Source organism: Pinus tabuliformis, chromosome 2_2 (genome assembly GCF_031772625.1).
Source record: "Pinus tabuliformis cultivar Carrire ecotype Pingquan chromosome 2_2, CPIR1, whole genome shotgun sequence".
Taxonomy (NCBI): Eukaryota; Viridiplantae; Streptophyta; class Pinopsida; order Pinales; family Pinaceae; genus Pinus; species Pinus tabuliformis.
The window spans coordinates 1,163,721,300-1,163,742,560 of record NC_142300.1 but is presented as its reverse complement, the minus strand read 5'-3'; the positions used below and the strand labels follow the sequence as shown (position 1 = coordinate 1,163,742,560).

The 21,261-nt window shown below is 39.5% G+C and overlaps 1 protein-coding gene across 2 annotated transcripts in view; it reads right to left on the bottom strand.

The window, feature by feature from the left end:
* Positions 1-21,261, bottom strand: part of LOC149197567 (diphthamide synthesis DPH2 family protein) — a 299,511-nt gene that overhangs the window by 101,041 nt on the left and 177,209 nt on the right. For both annotated transcript variants that reach the window (XM_089405897.1, XM_089405898.1), the window contains 2 exons: positions 3,743-3,858; positions 3,512-3,618 (listed from right to left, as the gene is read on the bottom strand). In XM_089405897.1, the coding sequence (XP_089262023.1) occupies positions 3,512-3,618; positions 3,743-3,858 (223 nt within the window). The remainder of the gene's footprint in view (positions 1-3,511; positions 3,619-3,742; positions 3,859-21,261) is intronic.

The window sequence follows — 21,261 nt, the reverse complement described above, 5'->3', positions numbered from 1 at the left end:
TGTAATTGTAATTCATTTTTCTAGCTTGGATTAGTGTTTTAAATTTATTTTGTATATATTTGGGGTTTGGGTGTTTCTATTTTTACTTTTGCAGGTTAGATCAAGGAGTTAAGTGGAAGAAGAGCTAGATCTAGGCCCTTGAGGGTAAGACCTATTCTCTTGGAATATTTTGCAGGTTTCCCATGGCAAAATTTTCAGAAAATCAAATAGTTGAAGCATAAAAAAAAATTTCAAAGCAAGGGTTTTTCAGTTTTTGGCTTTCACGGGGCCAAATCTACCTCCTCCAAGCCCCGCGTCTCTCACTCTTGGCCTGCACCATCCCTCCTTTCCCTTTGCGTTATCTTTTTAGGCCTGCGCAGGCCTATCCTCCTTTTCGACCCCCCTCCTTCAGCCCTTTCTCCTCCTCCTCCTTGGTCACAACCCTCTAAGGGCTTGCGGCTCACTTATGGAGCCTTTAGGCCCTAGGTCCTATGCCTTAGGCCTTAGGCCCTATGCCTTAGGCCTTGGGGTTTGGCCCCTAGACCCCTATTTCCCAAACGCTAGCCTCTTTGGGCAAAGCATTGGCCCTTCTTGGCCATTTCCAGCCTCCTTGTGGCCTGATCTATCATCCTAGCCCACTTATCCCCACATATTCGCTTCCCTTGTCCTAGTTCTCCAAATTTTGGCCTCTTTTGCCCCAAAATTGACTTGAAACCCTAATATGGAGATTACGGCTAAATGCTTAGCCGTTTTGCAGGATTAAGGTCTCAAAATTCATCTCAGCAAGCAGCAAAGTACTCCCAAATTTCAACAATTTTCCACGACAGGGTCTTCAAAGTCTTAGGCCTAGGGTTTGACCTCCAAACCCTCATTTTGCTTTTGTTTCATTACAGCAGTTAAATCATAAACTTCTAAGCCCTAAAACTATATTCTAATTGGTCAAAATCGATTAAAATTGCAAAATCTAAGTTTTCACAAGTGTTGGCCACTTGGGCATCTCTATTTTGACCTATATCTAACATTTTAGCTTGTCGGAATTTACTGCATAACAATGAAATTCAACTCTTAAAAATTTCTGAAACATATAGTTAATTAGGACTAGAATTTTGAATCTTCAATTTCCCGGCAAAAATTATTTTTAGACATTTGGGGCAGCATATTTAGTATTTTTAGCTTTCTGATCTGTAACTAATTGACTGTTGTAATTAGTTTATCAGTTCTGAATTTTCTTAATCATATTCTCTAAAAAATCAAAAAATTAATTTTTTTTTATCTTGGTGAAAAGTTTATATTTTTATAAGTATTTGGCAGCAATTTTTCGCTGGGTTAATCTTGCCGGTCTGTGGTTAATTCACTGCTGTAATAATCATATCAGATCTGAAAATTGCTAAGGCAAACTCACCTAGAGCCCTAAATTTGAAATTCTCAAGTTCTGGTGCATTTTGCTATTTTTTGGCATATTGGATATCTAGTTTGGGAAGTTTTTATCTTGCTGATCTGTCTTTACTTACTGTTGTAATCTTAAAATCAGATCTGAAATATTGTTGAATACTCCATCGTAAAGTGTGCTAAAGAAGCTAATTTACATTGCTGGTTAATTTGGAAATTTTATGCTTCAATGTGTTGAGTAATTTTCATTATTTGGAGTGGTTTATGCACTGTTGTTATACATTGGTAAATCTGAATTTTCTGAAGTAATAGTGCTGATATAAATTGTCATAAATCCGTGACCAGCATCTTGATTAACTCTTGTTATCATTTGGCATCTTGGGTTATTTGATATCTTGTGAAATTTGCACTTGTATCCATAAGCAATTTATCTTGTTTAAGATTTGCATTTCGCTATTGTTAAAGTACCATTAAAAGGTCTCTAATCAAAGTACTCAAACAACTTAAGGGAATCTTAACTCAAGATAAACCTCACTCATAATCTCTTGCATAAGCATCTCACATAGGTTAGTAATCATTTGAACAGCAGGTGTCAATCCAATCATTTGGTTCCAATTCACAAGAAGCAAGAATTTGTGACTCCATTAAGGCACTAGTCTCATAATAGAAAATCTAATTTAATCATAATCTAGCTTAATTTCAACCAAGTGGCTAGGCCATTCATCCATGTCTCCCAAGTAAGTTGATTCTCAACTTGTTTTCCTTCCCTTCATTCCATAGGGACTACCCCCTATAGGCTGATGTTGGGAGATAGCTAGAACGAGTGGACGGGGATCAAAGTGACAACCCCCGTCCTAAGTGTTGTTGCGGTGCCTGTACAATTCAGGTGACAACAGGAGGGAGACGTTTCGATACTAAATAGGGTAGGCAGGGCAAGATTGATCTACCCTGACCGTCAATGCATATCACTAAATATAAAGCATATAGGTTGTATAAATTATGCATTATAATTTAAGACCCTTACACAAGTTTAAAATCTAATACCTTGATGATATGGTGTACATCTACTACCATCTCCAATTGTGGGTGAAGAAGCTTAAGAAAATATATGACATGGAGGCCATTTCATTGGATGGGATTGACACTACTACTACATGGCGGGTGACGACTAAGAGGCCTGTCATGGAGGAGGTCCCTAAGTGAATACAGGAGGATGCACCAGAGGAGGTGGCAGTAAGGAGTGTGGTAGATGAGAATGTTTTGGAGAATACTCCTTTACACAAGATGGTGGATATTAACACTAGGAGGAAGCCACCACCTTCATAAGGAGTGACACAGACACAAACACAAGGGATTAGACTTAGTAGATGATGTTAAAGTCAAGCTCTAGCCTCATGGCTTCCATCTCCTAAAATAAGAGACATTACCTTTGCCCATTAAAGGGAAGGCAGGAATTGCTAGTGTATTTATCTGATTTCACTGTAGTTGTCATGATGATGAGGTATGCTTACTATAATTTTTTATGATACTTTGAGGCTCAAGTGTAGGGATTCAGGACAAGATTCAATATTGATGTGTGGTGTATCACTAGACATCTTCTGCATCTTGTATATCATTTTCTTTCCATATCTGTGTGGCGATGTGTTTATTTAATGTTCTTGTAAGTTTAGATGTTTAAAAGTTCTGAAAAAAGATGAATATTTTTTGTATTATTTGAAGTTTGTTGATCTAATATTTTCACTGATGGTGCAAGTTTCTTTCCAGACCCTTGGCAATATATTTTCTACCACAATATTTGTATTGTTTCTTTTCAACATTGATTTTGAGAGGTTATTAGATGAGACGGTGCTATATGTAATGTGGCTAGTCTATCTTGCGCTCTTAACCATGTATTTGCTGAAGAATCACTAATATACCTGACATTTATTATTCTCACCACATTTATGTCTGTATCTTTTGCTTATGCACCACAAATTTCCTATATTCTTCGAATACATCCCCATGTTTACAATCTGCTTCCATTTTGGAAATATTTCCAAATCCAATGGCAGTCAGATCAGGCATTTCAAGTAACTTCATTACTTCTCCTACTACTACTAAATTAGCAATATCGAAGAAATGAAAAGTCATTCTGAGATATTACCTTGTGAAAGCAAGTACAGCTTCATACGGCGTAATGAGAGGAGACAAGAATTCTTTGCTGTCTAATAATGCTGTTTGTGCACAAGCAAGATAAACAAAAACATTGCACTGCCAATAACAAGATCACTATTAGCCAGGAATATCACCCTATGCTGCAATTTACCTCCTTGTTTTGGAAGAAAAGAACATTTTAGACTGGATATTCAGATTCCAAGACACAAAGCTGGCATACCTCTGGAAAGTTTGCAAGCTTGGCTGGATTTGGCCGTCCCATGACAAATGTGTATGCTTTCTTTCCTGCTCCTTTTATTAGTTTCTTTAGGTGATAAATAGCTTCTCGATAACCAGCTGCATCAATATTTCATAGAAGTTCTGAATAAGGATTACAGAACAACTACATAAGTCATGTCAGCATGGTAAGAGTTAAAGTTGAAAGATCCATATATAAGAAACTAATGGAATCCTTGACAAAAATCCATAAGAAATAATACAGAAACCTCCAACCGTACAACTTATCAAGGCTTACAGCGAAATCATTATTATTTTTACTGCATTAACTGCTACATTGTAATTTTCAAATTGTAATGATTCTATCTTATATGCCAGATACAATCAAGCTCTCTAAAAGGAGACTAATATTATTTGTTCCAGGAACCTCATCAAAAATCAAAAGGGTACTCTAAGTGATCACGATGTGTGCTAATCAAGATTGAAAGTGTAAAGACAGCAAAAGGCAATATCATTCTATGGCAATGATAATGATCAACAAGCCTTTGATGTAACGGCAGACATACTTGTTTGAAACACTGAGAAGGGGGTGAATCAGTGTTTCTCTTCAATTAGTACTTTTAACTTCACAGAGCATTAATTATCATTAACATTAGATCAACATAAATCAACATCACATGAATAGTAAACAACACCATTCAACAATGCACAAACATGAAGACAATAGACAACAGATTTTTAGGAGGAAACCCATTCGGAAGAAAAACCTCCGAACACTTCTTAATATTTGTCTTCAAAAAGATTTACATCAATTAGGATGCTCCAACTTCCAAGACTCTCAACTCCAATTGATGGAGGCTCTAACCCATTGGTTTATCAGCTCCAATAGGAAGGACGCTCCAACGCCCTAGTTTACAAGCTCCAACATGAAAGATGTTCCAATAGCCTATTTACCAACTGCAATTGGAAGGACATTTCAACGCCTTGTGCAAGTTCCAACCCTCCCTAGCACCACCTTGTCGCTCCGAAGTGTTCTCAGTGTCCAACCTGAAGGAGACTCCACTCTCCTGCCCTACACCACTCTACCACCCTACTTAGCAAGCCGCCACTTGCCCTGAAGGCTCCAACCTCTAGCTCACCACGGCAGACCATGTTTCACAATTTTCACAATGGATCCACTTGTACTCGATATTGATACAAAAGAAACTGCAATACAAAAAATTGCAAAACAATCCCTGTCAATCAAATCTGCCTCTACTCAATTAGTGCATCATGTTAATTTCGCATCTTTGGGACAAATTCCCTCCTTTGGACAACCTTCCTCATCCGGAGAAGACTCTCTTTGCCCTTGGAAGAATTTAATTTGGTTAAGGAAAAATTTAGTTTTAATGTGAAAACCCACATGTGCACAAAAGTTCAGGTCAACTTTAAAGACAAACTGGGTCTCCAAAACCCCATATAAATACACCTCAAGGCACATCACTTTGGAGTACCATCAACACATTCATTTCTTCTCTTCTATGGTTCATACAGCTCTAAAGATTGCAAGTTCTTTTCACACGTGCGAGGAGGAGTAGGTCTCTTTCTATTGACCGAAATTTGACTTCTGTTTGGGATGGTTTGACCAACTTTGACCGTGGAAATTTTGTTGTATGGTATTGTCATTGATGTCAAGTCCAAGAGTTTGACTGGGTTTGACTTTGACTAAATCACCAATGATTGATGTCAAACGGTTAATGAACGCTTTTATAATTGTTAGAATTACATCAAGTTGGAAGTTCCACTATTAGATGGTTGAAAACCCAGGTCCTTGGGTTTGGATTCCCTAGACTTAGGACATACCCTTACCTTGTTGAGGGTTTTTGAAGTGGAAAATCTTTGAGTTTGGTTTGGTGATCCAATCATTGGATTCTCCTCGTCAAGATGTTTCTAGTGGTATGTGGGATGCCCCGAGAGGCCTCCTGGTTTGAGAGATATTCATGTTTGAAATTGATGACCCCAGTCAATGGGTCAAAACTCCATGAGGTGGTGATGTGACAGCCTATTCTTGGTCAAATTAAAAGCTCACATTATAAGGTCGCCCACAATTAATTAAAATAGTCTCCCTAAGACCAAAGATCACACATGAATTATTATTTGCCAATAATCTAGGATGGATAGGGGTTTTGAAGCTCAACAAAATAATTGAAGTTTATATTTAAATAAATTAAAGTCTAAATTTAATTTCTTAAAAGACTTATTCTTCCCAAATCAATTAAATTCTTAAAAGATCACCCTTCTAATTAGGAATTTGAATGATCCTAAGAAGCCCCTTCCATTAAAAAATTAGGCTATAAAAGAGGCCTAATCAGTTCTCCAAAGTGATGAACTGAACGAATGATCAAGTGAAGATACTCTGAAATTTTCGACTACCTTAAGGAGTTAATGTAGGATTATCCAGTGAGGGTTAGGGCTTGGTGTTTTGGAACCTTTTTAGTGACTCGTTGGGTAATGATCTACTCACATCTGGTACAAGACTAAGCGAAGTCAATTCTTGAAGATTCATAACCTTGCTTGGGATCTGTTGGTATGTTCTTCATGCTACAGGACCTTCATCATCACAGATCTTTGGCCATAGGAAGTTTTGTCTCGGTCTGAGGTCACCTTGCAACAGTTTTAGACCCATGCTCCTATTGAATGCCTCGGATCTGTGATGACGAGGGCTAGTCCTAAGTCTTGAGGTGTTTAGTTAGGGCCCAGTCTAGGAAGTTTTTGAAGGTAGGTTTTAGGACTAGTTTTAGGTATATTAGGATTAGTAAAGATTTAGGACAGATCTTTAAGGCTCAGCGCTCTGGTCTCTTTAAAGAATTCAGACCTGCAAGGAACAAGGTCAGATTCAAAAACAAACTCGACATTGAACATTGGGTCTGATTGCACCCTTCTTTAGTCCATACTTGTAGCGAAATCAAGGTAAGTTTTATCGGTATTGTTTACTTCGTATTTGAATTTATTTTGCTAGTAATAAGACTTGTGATTTGCAGCAGCAATAATAAGACATATGTTGGTACCCTTTTTTGGGAAAGCTTGAGACAATTGCAAGAAGGTCATAGGGATAGCCTAAGGCATCTAGGATTCTGCCATCATTGGACATCAGTGCCCAGTATTTGCAGGAGCATTAGCAGCTTGGTTCAGTGATTTGGTTAGGCAATTTTATAAGCTCTTGAATGCTTATTTATTTGTGAGCAGTGCAGTGCATTGACGATGTATGTCGTGATCAATTTGAGCAGTGATATACAATGATGTGCAGTTGTCAGTCGTGACGTGCAGTGGCCTGTCTGAGCAGTCATATGCAGTGATCAGTTTGAACAGTTATGTGCAGTGGCCAGCAATCAGTTTGACCAGTGATATGCAGTGGTAAATTTGAACAATGTCGTGCAGTGATTAGTTAGAGCAGTGTCGTGCAGTGGACTTGATAGGGTATTCATAATTTCATATTGAGCATAGCAACATTATCTTCTATTCAACTTTCTAATATTGATTCAGAGCACAGGGGTATCCAGTCTGAAAATTGTGAAACGTTGTCTGTCGGCTCTTCAGGGTGGTAGAGTGGTGCAAGGCAGGTGATTGGAGTCACCTTCAGGTTGGTGCCTGAGAACACTTAAGTGCGACAAGGTGGTGCTAAGGCAGCTCGGAGCCTGCAGTAGGGTGTTGGTGCGTCCTTTCAGTGGGTGCTGATAAAACACAGGGTGTTGGTGTGTCCTTCAAGTTGGTGCCTATAAACTAGGGGGTTGGAGCCTCCTTCAGTTGGAGTTGAAAACTTGATGTAATTATTTTATTTTAAAAGAGGAGAAGACAATTACTAAGAAGCGTTCGGTGGTTTTTTACCCGGAGGGGGTTTTCCACTTAAAAATCTTGTGTTAATTGTGTCTATCTTTCTACATTGTTGTATGGTGTTGTTTATTGGTTTTTCTATATGATACTGAATAATAATAATACTGTTGAAGATTCACTAATGCTCTGAAAAATATTAATAAAGTGCTAATTGCTAAGAAAAACTGATTTCCCCCGCCCCCCTCTCAGTGTTTCCAACAAATTTGACTTGTTTTGACCTGATTTGGATCTGTTTTTGGAGGATGCACTCTTTGGCACAGAGATTGAGATTTTTTGGGCAGTTTGACTTCTGTTGACCATAATGAATCTAAGATACCGGAAACGGCTCCCTGGCAGGCAAAAACGCCGTTTCCCGTATCAGAAACGTATTTCGCCCAGAAACGCCGGAAAAACGGCCGAAAAACGTTTTTTCAGGTTTGGAAACGTATCAAAAAAAATTTTGCCGTTTTTCAGGCGTTTTGAAGGAGAACACGTCCCGTTTAAAAAAACCTGATACGTTTCAGAGAAACTGAAAACGTATTTCGAATTTTCTAATACGCATCTGAAAAAATCGAATTCGTATCAGAGAAATTTCAATACGTATGTGAAAAATCGAATGCGTATTTGGGAAAATTCAATACGTTTTGAACTGATTTTCGTGGCCGCCGGGAACTGATTTAATTCACTTGGCCGACGGTCTAAATTCACTTGGCGGGCGTTCCAAATTCGTTCTATTCCCTATTAATAACTATCTTACCTAACCTTATTATACCTAATCCCTAAACGACGAGTTCTGATTCCTGAGTGAGTGCGGCCGCTGAGCAGTGAGAGTTGAGAGTTTTCTGGAGTGACTGGTTCCTGCCGGCATCGAACAAGCCTCGGCCCTCAAGGTACACGACGCACGTAACTTTTAAATTTTAATAGCTTATACTATCGATTCTAAAATGGCAGCGTTACGGTTACGGTTATAGTTTCCTTTCCAACTGGGCTAAATACGCTACACACACTCGCATACACTGGTGGTTGTGTATTTTATTTTGCATTTGTTATTTATTGATATTTTTATCACCTGGTTTGATAAACTGAAATCACTATAGTTTATATGAAAGATCGTATCTATATTTCTTTATACTTTGCTTCAGAGCAGATATCGGACAATTTAGAGACTGTCAATACAGATGACGGGGTTATACCGTTATTCTATATTCTGCAAACAAGAAGTTAAAAAGACTTTTAACTTTTAAGTTGTCGTATGGTTTAAAACTTTAATAAGTTGTATCCACGAGACTCCAGCTTAGGATGGTGAGCCCACCGCAAGCAGACAAAGCAAATCCATCTACCGTACAAGCCCTTAGCATATAGAAATATGGGAGAAATATAGATACTGCCATATCCTTCCATACTATATGGTATGGTTAAATCAACGTATTGTTGGTGATACTATATCTGTATTCAATTTCAAAATTCATATACTGCAGTATGGGCATAACTATGGCTGTTCTGTATGGAATTGAAAAAATCCCTAAAATCAACCCAAAGTTTAGAGCAGCGTTACGGTTATAGTTTCACTTGCCATCCTTTCTACTTCCCTTTAGTTTCATTATGGACTCTGGAGAAAACTTGAAAAGCCATTTACTCTACTGGTTTAAAATTTTAAATTTGTGACTCTGTGAGTCATCATTATATCAGATTCCAGAATGGATATACTATATATATTATAGATTTCCCAGCTATCATTAATAACTTATAAGTATGGAGGTTAATTTTTTCACAGAGCTGCTCAACAAATAACTTAATAAGCAGACCTATAGCCGAAACAGGTGTTCACTGTTAAGACTTTTACAAAATTACAATTTACAAGAGGTCCAGTGAGAAACCATTTATATACTAATATAGTTGCTGGTATAAACATGATTCAAATTTCAATTTGAAAAGCTTGTGATCGAAATTTAGAGTAAATAGGCAACTAGCGTAGTAGAATTTTTATTTAAATTTAAGGCTGGAAGTTACGTTTTTGATGCATGAGTTAATAACTTAATTGTGAAGGATTTGTGGGACTAAATTTGGTAAACAACATATTAGAGATCAATCGAGTCTGGACTCTGAACCCTTATCACTGTGATAGCACCAAACTTATTTGTTGTGGAGGCACCGAGATATAGCACTGAAGTCTGAGATTGAAACATTTACTGTGATATATCACCGAAGTTCTGCCTTCTTGATCTTCACTGTAACAGTGTAATCCGCTTTCTATCTCAGAAAATTATGCAGAGAATATCCCTGTGATTATTCTACTAATAATGTGCAGTTTAGAGCAATGTTGAATGTTTATGCCATATGGCATATGTTGAGAGTTGAAAGTTGAAAGTTGAAAATTGAATTGATGATGATGAATCATCAATCATCAATCATGATAGATCATAGATAATTTAAATTTAGATTCTGAAATATGAATGGTAATATGAATTTTTTATTTTTAATATATATATATATATTTTAAATTTTTATATATTTATTATGTGCCGTTTCCTGCCGTATCGTATCCAGATTTTTTGAAAATTTGCCGTATCCGTTTCAAACCCCGTACCCGTATCCGTTCCCGTATCCGTTTTCTGGTAACTTAGTAATGAATTTGAAGTTTGATCGTGCACTTTCTCTCTCCTTTGACCGAGTTCTTGCTCACTGTTTTTAATGGGTTGACTGATCTTTGAAGGCCAAGTTTAATGCTACTTTGACACAGCTATTTGGAGAAGTTTGATTTTTCACTTGTGGACTGGTTAGGGCATCTTTAACTGTCATTGACTGTGGAAGAATTGCAGACTTTGACTTGTTGACTAGATTTGATTTTGAGGCTCGTCTATTGGATATTGGTTGGTTGATCTCTTGGATAGTCAAAGAATTGACTTAAATTCTTTTGTTGATAAATTGAATCATTGTATCTCTCTACTAAACATTTTATGACAATCTAATAGAAGAAGAATTTGAAAGGGTTTTCCCCCTTGTGGGGTTTTTCCCTGGTCCTTGACCAAATCTTGTGTCTCTTATTATAGCTCTTGATTGTCTTCTACTGTACATTACATTTATTGTTCTATCTACAATTGTTATTTATAATTGAAAAATAAAATTGATTGCTAATTGAAGGAAAAATTGGGCTAAGTGAATGTAATAGCCTAGAACAATGGAAAATTAACATGGTATCAGAGCTAAGGTGAACACAAGCCCAAGGAATCAAGAGACAAGAGCAATCATCTTTGGAAGAAGTTAAAGGAGCCTATTTGACTTGGTCAAGATGTCTATCTCTTACTTCAAGGATTCTAAGAAGTTTGGTGACTCATCAAATTTCTTTACTTGGAAGATCAGGTTGAAAGTGATACTGATATGAATAAAATATATATAAAAATAATACAAATAATAAGAAATAATAATGATAGAATTGTAATTTTGTCGCACGCGCTCCCCAGCTAGGTTCCTGCTGCTGCCTGCGACTTGCTTCGGCCCTCGGCCCTCGGCATGGCCCCTCTGGAGGTTCCACCGGAGGAGGCCGTTCTTCAGCAAGCCTTCTCCGATTTGGTCAGGTCTTTACCACCACAGCGAACTTGTCCCACAGTTTCAAAATTTGTGAAAAAACTTGATGGTTTGCAGGAAGTATCTTTACCTCCAACCTTGCCTCACATGGCTGCCCTTGCTTTGGCAGAAAGAGGACTTATTGGGCAATTTACAGGACTCTGGCCCTCTCCAAAAATAGTGCAGAGATGGGTGGAAAGGAACTGGTCAGATAAAACACAAGGGAAAATCTCTATTAGATTTTGTGGGAAAGGATATTTTACCTTTCATTTTGAAACAAAAGAAGATAAGGACTTAATCTTCCGTAATGGGCCTTACTTCATGGATTCCAGAGGATTATATCTCAACAAATGGACTCCGGACTTCGATCCGTAGTTGGACATTCCCAGTGCTATTCCTGTTTGGGTTCGGCTTCCTCACCTTCCCCTTCACTGCTGAGGAGATGAATCAATTCGTGCTATTGGAAATGTTGTAGGGAAATACATCGATCGAAGTGAACCTAAAGACAACATGCAGGCTTGTGCTCGCATCTGTGTAGAAGTCGATTTGGGCAAAGGACTGCCAGAAGCCATCAAGCTCAAGGTTGATGATTGGACTCATATTCAGCAACTAGATTACGAGCAGATTCCTTTCAAGTGCAAGGTATGTCATGAATATGGCCACTTTGCTAATCGTTGTACTAAACTACTTGATGTTGAAAACACTCCACAAGAAGAGCAATGGGAAACAGTAAAAAAAAAAGCTACCCCTAACCCCAAACCATCTCCTGAAGCTGGCCCATCTTCTCGACCTCCCCCTAATCCTCCACCCTCATCATCCCACCCTTCCTTCTTCCCTGATCGCCAGCCTGATCCTCTTCCCTCCTCTCCTTCCTCCAATCCCTTCCACATCCTCTCTCCTCCTAAGGATACCCCCACTCCTGTGATTCAATCTGACCCTTCAGATTCCCCCCTCCCTCTGATCATCTCTTCCTCCTTCCCGCCTGATCCCCCCCCCCCCCCCCCCGTCCCTCTTAGAATCACAAGAAGCAACTCTAAGGAGCATGGTGCCACCCTTGACAATCAAAAGAAGCCCGGAAGAAAATCAGCCAAACAGCATAGAGATGAAAATGCCCAGAAAGATATAGCAATGGGTATTCAGAACCCCATAGAGTCCTATATCTTAGGACAAATTGACAAGGACTTAGTAAACAAGGACCAGGGAGGGAGAGCAACTCCTCGCAACCCTCATTTGAAATGATGAAAGTCCTCTCATGGAATAGCAGGGGATTAGGGCACCCCTCCAAAGCAAATGCCTTAAAAGACCTAATAAACCAAGAGAAACCAGATATTGTTTTACTTCAAGAAACAAAGCAGGGACAGCTAGAAATGAACAAAATTATTGAGCAACATAAGCAATACAAAGGAAGTGTTTGTGATTCCAGAGGAGCCTCTGGAGGAATTGCTACGCTCTGGCATCAAGCTAAATGGAGCAATACAGCAGAAATAATAGAACAGCACTGGATCAAGATTGTCTTGAAGAACAACATGAGCAGCCAACAGCTAGTCATCTACAATGTCTATGCTCCGAATCATTATAGGGATAAGGAGCATTGCTGGGACTCTCTCAGCACCAATATAGCGGAAGAAGATAACAGCAACATAATTTTAGGAGGAGATTTAAATCTCATTCTGCATGCTAATGAAAAACGCGGAGGCAGCTTCTCCCCAGACCCTTTTAGAAACCAACTGGAGAATGTAATGCAGCATGGTGATCTTGTTGATATAATCCCAAAGAATCGCAAATTCACCTGGAGTAACCGTAGGTTGGGGAAAAGCAATATTATGGAAAGACTTGATCGCATTCTGGTGAATGTAACCCTTCTATCCACCTTTACAGCTGTTCATGCCTCCATTCTTCCCTTTGCAGCTTCAGACCATTATCCCACCGCTTTAACCCTCGAATCTCATTGCCCTTTGGGCCCTCTTCCCTTCAAATACAGCTCTTTATGGAATGACATTGTGGCAGCCAAAGAATTGATTCAGCAAACCTGGCGACAGCACATTGAAGGTTCTCCAAGTTTCATTTGGGAAAGCAAACTCAGGAATGTAAAGAATGCTCTCAAGGATTGGGCAAAAACTCACTACAAAGAGCCAGAAACGAAGAAAAGAGAAGCGAAAGCTAAAATTGAAGACCTCCATCACACAATGGAAAAGCAAGAATACCATCAGGCAGATAAAAATCAGGAAGAAAATCTCTACAGTCAGCTATATAGCATTAGAAGAGAAGAGGAAGAGAAATGGCGAATTAAATCGAGACAACTTTGGTTGAAGGGCGGAGACAGGAATACGGCTTTCTTCCACAAGCAAGCCACAGTTCGAAAAATCAGAAATAGCATAACAACTATCACAGACAGCACAGGAAATCAGCAAAACAGTCAAGCTGCCATCAAACAAGCCACCTCAGAACATTTCAAAGAACTCCTAACTGAAAAAGGAAAAGAAGAAGACTATGTTGATCTTTTACAGCATCTGCCAAATAAGATCACTGCAGAAATGAATGAAAGACTGAACAAAGAGATAGAGGAAGAAGAAATCAAAGGAGCCATCTGGGCCCTTCAGCCAGACAAAGCACCAGGACCAGATGGCTTCCCAATCTGTTTCTATAGGGAGCACTGGGAAACTATTAAAAAAGACCTCATCAAATTAGTTAAATGGATTCAGCAGAAAAATAAAATGGGAGGTTATACAAACTCAACCCATCTAGCCCTCATCCCCAAGGAGAACCGACCCTCCAACTTCTCCCGTTTCCGCCCCATATCCCTTTGCAATTCCTCTTATAAAATCTTTACAAAAATTCTTGCAGCCCGCCTCAAGCCTTTATTGCCAATGCTAATATCTGAAAATCAAGGTGGCTTCATGGCAAATAGGCAAATTTCAGATTCCATCCTCCTAGTTCAAGAAGCTATTCACTCAAGCCATACTAGGAACGAAAAGGGATTCATCCTGAAATTAGATTTGGCGAATGCCTTTGATAGGGTCAGACATTCTTTTCTGTTTGCTACTCTCCAAAAAATGGGCTTTGCTTCTTCATTTCTTGACCTCATTAGAGCTTGCATCACTAGACCCTGGATAGCCCCCCTTGTTAACGGCAGGCCTGGTCCTGCCTTTCAATCTTCTAGAGGACTGAGGCAAGGCTGTCCTCTTTCCCCCTACTTATTTATCTTGATGGCTGAGTCCTTCAGTTGCGCCCTTGATCACAAGCGGCAGGCAGGTCTCATAACTGGCATCAAATATGAAGATGGAGTCAAAAACATCAACCACTCCCAATTTGCTGATGACACCCTGCTAATAGGAGGAGCATCTGCAATTATAGCTCGAAGATTCAAAGTTCTTTTGGACAAATACATGAGATATTCTGGAGGCATGATAAATCATCTCAAAAGTTGCATATATGGCTGGCATGCCTCAGCTCAAACTCTTCAAAACATAGCCAACATCTTTGGGGTGCCTTGCAAATTAAATTGGGACCATTTCAGCTATTTGGGAATGCCAGTGAGTATAGGACCCACAAGAGCTGAAATATGGGAAACAACTCTTGATAAATTAAAAAGAAAAGTTCAGAAGTGGGGATCCACTTGGCTCAACCCGGCAGGCCGATTGGTTCTCCTCAAATCAGGCCTCTCTTCTCTCCCTCTATATCAGTTCTCCCTTGTTCAGGCCCCAGCCACCTTTCATCACAAAATGGAAAGTATCCTCAGGTATTTCCTCTAGCAGGGAGGGAAAAATGAAAAAAAAAATTAACTTGGTAAGCTGGAAGCAAGTTATCCAAAGCCAGGAAAAAGGAGGACTTGGAATCAGATCTCCAATGCTTACAAACTTAGCCTTTGGTGGCAAGATAGTATGGAGATTTATTGATGAACAACAAGCTTGGTGGAAAAGAGTTCTTGAAGCCAAATATCTCAGCAGCCCAAGGCAGCAACTTCTAGCAAGTGAAATACCCGCCAGATGCAGCACAAGAATTTGGAAACTTTGCAAAAAAGTTATCCCCTTCATGGCACAAAATGTCTCTAAGGTCCCCAAAGGTGGCAGCAAAATCAATATTGGAGCAGATAAGATTATGGGGAATCAGCCAATTAGCAGCCAGCCAGGTATGGATCAAATTCTCCTCTTTCTTCAAAGCAAAGGAATACATCGCTTAGATCAAATTTCTCAATGGGATATAAATACTCAAGCATGGAAGGGATGGAGCTTCCCTCCCATCCCTAAAAACCTCAAAGAGAGCATTGACAGTCTTCAGATCCATCTTCACAACATTGCTCCTATTATAAAAAATGGCATTGATGGTTTCCGATGGGATCCCACTGGTTCCAGTTACTCAATTCAAGTTGGTCATCATTATTTGTGTAGCAGGGACTATCCGGCTCCTCCATGGATGTATTGGAAAACAGTATGGAAGTCTGAGGCCATCCCTAAAGTAAAATTCTTCATATGGACCCTCCTAAAAGGGAAAACCCTTACCTCAGACAATTTGCAAAAGAGAGGTATTGTTGGGCCCTCCCGATGCCCAAATTGTCATGAGGCAGAAGAAACTATCCAGCACCTATTCATTTCATGCCCCTTTGCAATCTCTTGCTGGAATGGCATTGCCCCTAATGGCCCTCTCACCTGGAACTCTCAGTCCTCCATTGGTGAAATCTTAAACAATTGGAAGAAGAGCTACCCTTGGCAGCCCAAGAAAAATAATATCGCTAAGAGGGTGTGGGATGCCCTCCCATATGCACTCTTATGGAAAATCTGGCTCACTAGGAATCGCAAGGTTTTTAGAGATCAGGAGACCTTAACCAGACAATTATGTAGCAAGGCTAAAAGTCTAGCGATAGAAACCATTGCTGCCAAGAACACAAAGAAAATTGATATTGCTAGCCTTTGCGTAGAAGAAAGAGACTTTATCAGCAGCTTGATAGACAATAGTAGGGGTCTTCCAACAGCAAACATTTACAGCAATCCTACCAGCACTCTCAGCCACAGTTGGAAAATCAGAATTAAGCAGGATGAATTTACAGAATGGCTTCAGAACAGCAACTCTCACTCCCTTTTCTTTGATGGTGCCTCCAAATCAAATCCAGGAGTGGCAGGGGCAGGGGGAGTAATTTATAACCCCAATGGAGACCCCTTAGTCACCTTTGAGTGGGGATTGGGAAATCTTTCTAATAACAGAGCAGAGGCGCTGGCACTCTATCAAGGCCTTCTCCAACTTCAAAATCTTGGAATCAGGAAAGCGTTGGTCTTTGGAGACTCTGCTATCATTATCAGTCTTATGAACAGCAAGCGCAAAGCCTCCAATACCTTCATTCAACAAACTATCAGCAGATGTCAAACCATAATTAGCCAAAATTGGGACCTTAAATTCTTCCATATTCTCTGCGCCATCAACAAAGAAGCAGATAAACTTGCCAGTCAAGCGTGCATCAGATCTAAAGGGAATATCCTCTGCAACAATGAGGATCATTTTCAACACCTCCCCTGATCTATCTCATGATTTGTGACAATCCTCTAAAGTTTGAATCTTGCAGAAACTTCAAGGAGTATCCTGACAAGATCCAAGGCAATCCCGATGTGGTCAATTCTCTGCCATCGAATATCTTACCTCTTAATCCTGCAGCCTTCTCAGCTCTCTCGAGATTTGGTCACCCTTGTGAAATCCGTGACTCCTCCATCTCTCATCGCGTGATTCTGTCCTCCCCCTCTTGTGGCCCGCTCACCATAAATATCTGGGCGCTATGGCCTCGTCTCCACGCCTTCTCTTCTATCAGAGCTTGCTCTGTAGCTGCAGCGCTCATCCTCTTTCAAAGCTGCTCATCAACTCCTGCATCTTGTGCCTCCTGCAGCGCCAGTTCCCCCCGCTTACTTTCAATCCTAAGTATTCTTCTCGGCAACTCTGTTTTACTATTCACCTTTTGTACCGACCCCTCCTCTATTCCACTCATTGCTTCCGCTCGTCCTGTGTATTGTTGGTCTCTGCTTGCTTCTCTGCCAATCCATAATCCTCCTTTCATTCCAGCGCTCCCCCTCGAGCATTTCAGATATCACCAGTTGAGGACCGCTTCATCTGTGTTTAAGTTTTGTCTTCTGTCAATCTATAATTTATCCATTGCCCATGCATCCTCCCGCCCGTCCAATTGCTCACCTGCTCCTCCCATTTGTGCTCCCTGTTCTGGAAGTCTTCCTCGCCCTCGTCTCTTTCCCCTGAGCGCTTATCGCTCCCCCTCCCCTGTTCCGCTGAGCAACTGTCCCGACTCTTTTTTTGGAATAGCTGGAATAGTTCCTTCTCGACGCAGCAGATCTCTGCTTCTCACGTATCATCAAGACAGAACCAAGGATTCTCAGATGGCTCGTAGTGAAGATTTTCTGCACTGTCGGGACCTCCAGGAAGAGCTTGAGCAGATCAGAGTGCACCAACGTGTTCTGGATGAGAAAATTGATTCATCCACTCGGTTGACCAATGCAAAATATGAAGCTGATTTAAATCTTTTTCTCCATCGGGTCTCCTCCCTGCAGGAACAATTCAATGACCTATCCAATCGATGCGCTCATGCTCAAGAATCAATAGATATACTCAAATACATGCTGGAGAAGCTCAATGCTCCAAGCACTAGCTCTTCCAGCTTCAAGATCGCTGAAGTGGACAGCAAGCCGAATGAGTCTACGGCTCGCCAGATTAGCCACATCAATATAGACTAGGATGTTTTGTAAAGTCTGTCTTCTCTTATTTCAGTTTGTCAGAATTTACTCTTGTGCTTGTTTCCTTCAAGTCAGAAATGACAATAGCTTAGGGGAATTTTGTAATGTAATCCGTCTTCAAGCTCAGCCTATGAGCTCTGCTCATGTAACTCAGGAGCTTAGCCTCCCAAATCTTTTTGGAATATAACCAGCAACCGACTTTGTTAAAAAAAAATAATAGTAATAATGATTAATGATTAATTAACTAGTAATCAGAATTAAAGAGGCATGTCTTTAAGGACATGACTGTTTGTGAAGGGGTACCTGCCTAGGTATATAAGCAGACCCTCACCCTCATTTGTAACCATCTCATATCAATTATTTTATATAATATTCAATATGTGTTTTTGGCGCAGGCAAAACCAGCAATTGACATAAAAATATGTATTTATTAATAATGAATATGAATGGATGATTTGCAGGATGAAAGGCTCGGGCTTAAATACAGCCCTACGTGCCTCTTGATGAATTGTGCCCTAATTAACTAATTCGTTTACAAATACTAATTTTTTATATAACATTGCCTTCCTCCCAAAAGATGCTTTGTCCTCAAAGCATACATAACGACGGATGTTGTTGACAAAACGCTTCAGTTTCTCAAGAAGCTTCTACTTCTGGTAAGTCCTTCCACATGATCAAGTACTCATTGATTGCTTATGATCGGAGCTTTCTTTTCCCTGGTGGATATGATACCTTCTGGCTCTAAAATGAACCTTCCTTCATCATCTAAGGATGGAAGCGTTGTTTGTGTTGATTGATGGTCACCAAGTGCCCTTTTAAGGCAGGATACATGGAAGACGTTGTGAACACGACTTTTATCTGAAGGCTTAAACTATATGCAACTTGGTTGATCTTTTTGTTGATCTAGTATGGTCCATAGAACTTTGGTGCCAATTTATTTTTTTCCTTTTTGTTTCAAATACATCTATTTGTATGGCTGGAGCTTGAAAAATACCCACTCTCCAACTTCAAATTCTCTCTTGGTCACGTTTCGATCAGCTTGCTGCTTCATACGGTTTCTTGCATTATTTAAATTTTCTTTTAGAGTTTGAACGATTTTTGGGGTTTCTTCTAGTTGGTTTTTAACAGCTGGTAGATTTTTCTGGACAATAGCTAGATCCTTCCACTTCGGAGGTTTGTACCCATACAAAGCTTGGAATGGAGTCATTTTTGTTGATATATGATACGTAGAATTATACCACCATTCAGCGAGATGCAACCATTGAACCCACTTATTTTGTTTTTCTGTAGTGTAACAATGTAGGTAGGCTTCCAAACATTTATTGACAACCTCTGTTTGAGAGTGGTAAGCGGAACTCATATTTAGGTAGGTTCCTATGTGGTTGAACAATTCCTTCCAGAAATTACTCTTAAATTTGGCATCTCTATCACTCACAATGACTTTCGGAAAACCATGTAATTTATAAATATTTTTGCAGAATATCTCAGCGATTTGTTTAGCTGAGTCCGATTTCTTCATTGCAATAAAGTGAGCATATTTGGTGAGTTTGTCGACTACTACGAAAATCGCATCCTTGCCCTCAGATACAGGTAATCCCTCAATAAAGTCCATTGATATTTCTTCCCAATTCAGATTCGGAATGTTTAAGGGGTGAAGTAATCCAGGTGCCATAATATTTTCACTTTTATTTCTTTGACATTTGTCCCATTCTGCTACATATTTCTGAATATCGCGACTCATACCCTTCCAAAATAATGATTGACGTGCATTGTAGTAAGCTTTAAAGAATACTACATGTCCGGCTGCCAGTGAATCATGTGAATCCTTGAGTATCTTGGATTTAAACTTGGAGTTTGAATTCAGATAGATTCTTCCTTTGTACCATAGAATATCATTCTTCCATTCAAATTTTGAGTTGTCTGGAAGGTTATTGATTATTGCAATTTTTTCTGGATCCTTGGCATACTCACTTCGAATCTCATTAAGCCATTCAAGAACAACAACCGAGAATGCAAGTAATGTTGGCTTTTCGTCCTTCCTAGATAGGGCATCTGCTACTACATTGTCTTTTCCCTTTTTATGTAGTATCTCCATGTAGTATCTCCATTTCAATCCATTTTTGATGTTCTTCAGAAAGTGTTATTTGTTGAAGGAGGTGTTGGAGACTATTATGGTGCGTTCAAATGGAGAACTTACTTCCCAAAAGATATTGTCTCCACTTGGCCAGTGCGTGCATAATAGTGAGCATTTCCTTGTTGTATGTGGACATAAGACGTTCTCGTTTATTGAGCTTCCTGCTTTCAAACGCTATTGGATGCCCTTCTTGCATTAACAATGCACCTATACTGAACCCGGAAGCATCACACTTGATTATAAATGGTTTAGAGAAATCTGGAGTTGCCAATAACAGGGCATTAGACATAACTTCCTCCAATTCCTCAAAACACCTTCCTACTTCCTCATTCCATTGAAATGAATTCTTCTTTAAAAGGTTTGTTAGAGGTGCAGTTATATGTGCATAGTTTTTAATAAATCTTCGGTAATATCCAGTCAATCCAAAGAACCCTCTTAGCTTGGATATAGTAACAAGTTTTGTCCATTCCTTTATAGCCTTGATTTTATTAGGGTCCACTTTTACTCCTTCCTGGGATATTATGTGTCTGAGATATTCTATTTCTTCCTTCCCAAAGGTGCATTTGAATCTCTTGGCGTATAGAACTAATGCTCTCTCAGTAGTGTAAGAACTTTATCCAGATGTTGTAGGTGCTCCTGCCAATTTTTGTTGTAAATTAAAATATCATCAAAAAATACTAATACAAACTTCCTAAGATATGGACGGAATAACTCGTTCATAGTGGCTTGGAATGTCGCTAGGGCATTGGTTAACCCAAAGGGCATTACTTTAAATTCGTAGTGACCTTCGTGTGTTCGGAACACAGTTTTTGGTATGTCTTCCAACCTGATTCTGATTTGGTAATAGCATGACCTTAAGTCCAATTTTGAGAAGTATTTTGCACCATGTAGTTCATCCAACATTTCGTCAATAAAGGGAATTGGGAATTTGTTTTTAATCATTATTTTGTTTAATCCTCTATAATCAATGCATAGCCTAAATGATCCATCCTTCTTCCTTACCAATACCACTAGAGCAGCATACAGACTCTTACTTTTCGAGATGATCCCACATTTTAAAAGGTCTTGGATTAATCTCTCAATTTCAGTCTTTTGGTGATGTGGATATCGATACGGTTTGATGTTGACAGGGTCTAATCTTGCTTTGACTTCTATTGTATGCTCGATTTCCCTGTTAGGAGACATTTTCATGGGCAAGTCTTGGAATACTTTTTCATGCTTCTGAATTAGCTCTTGTACTTCTGGTGACTCTTC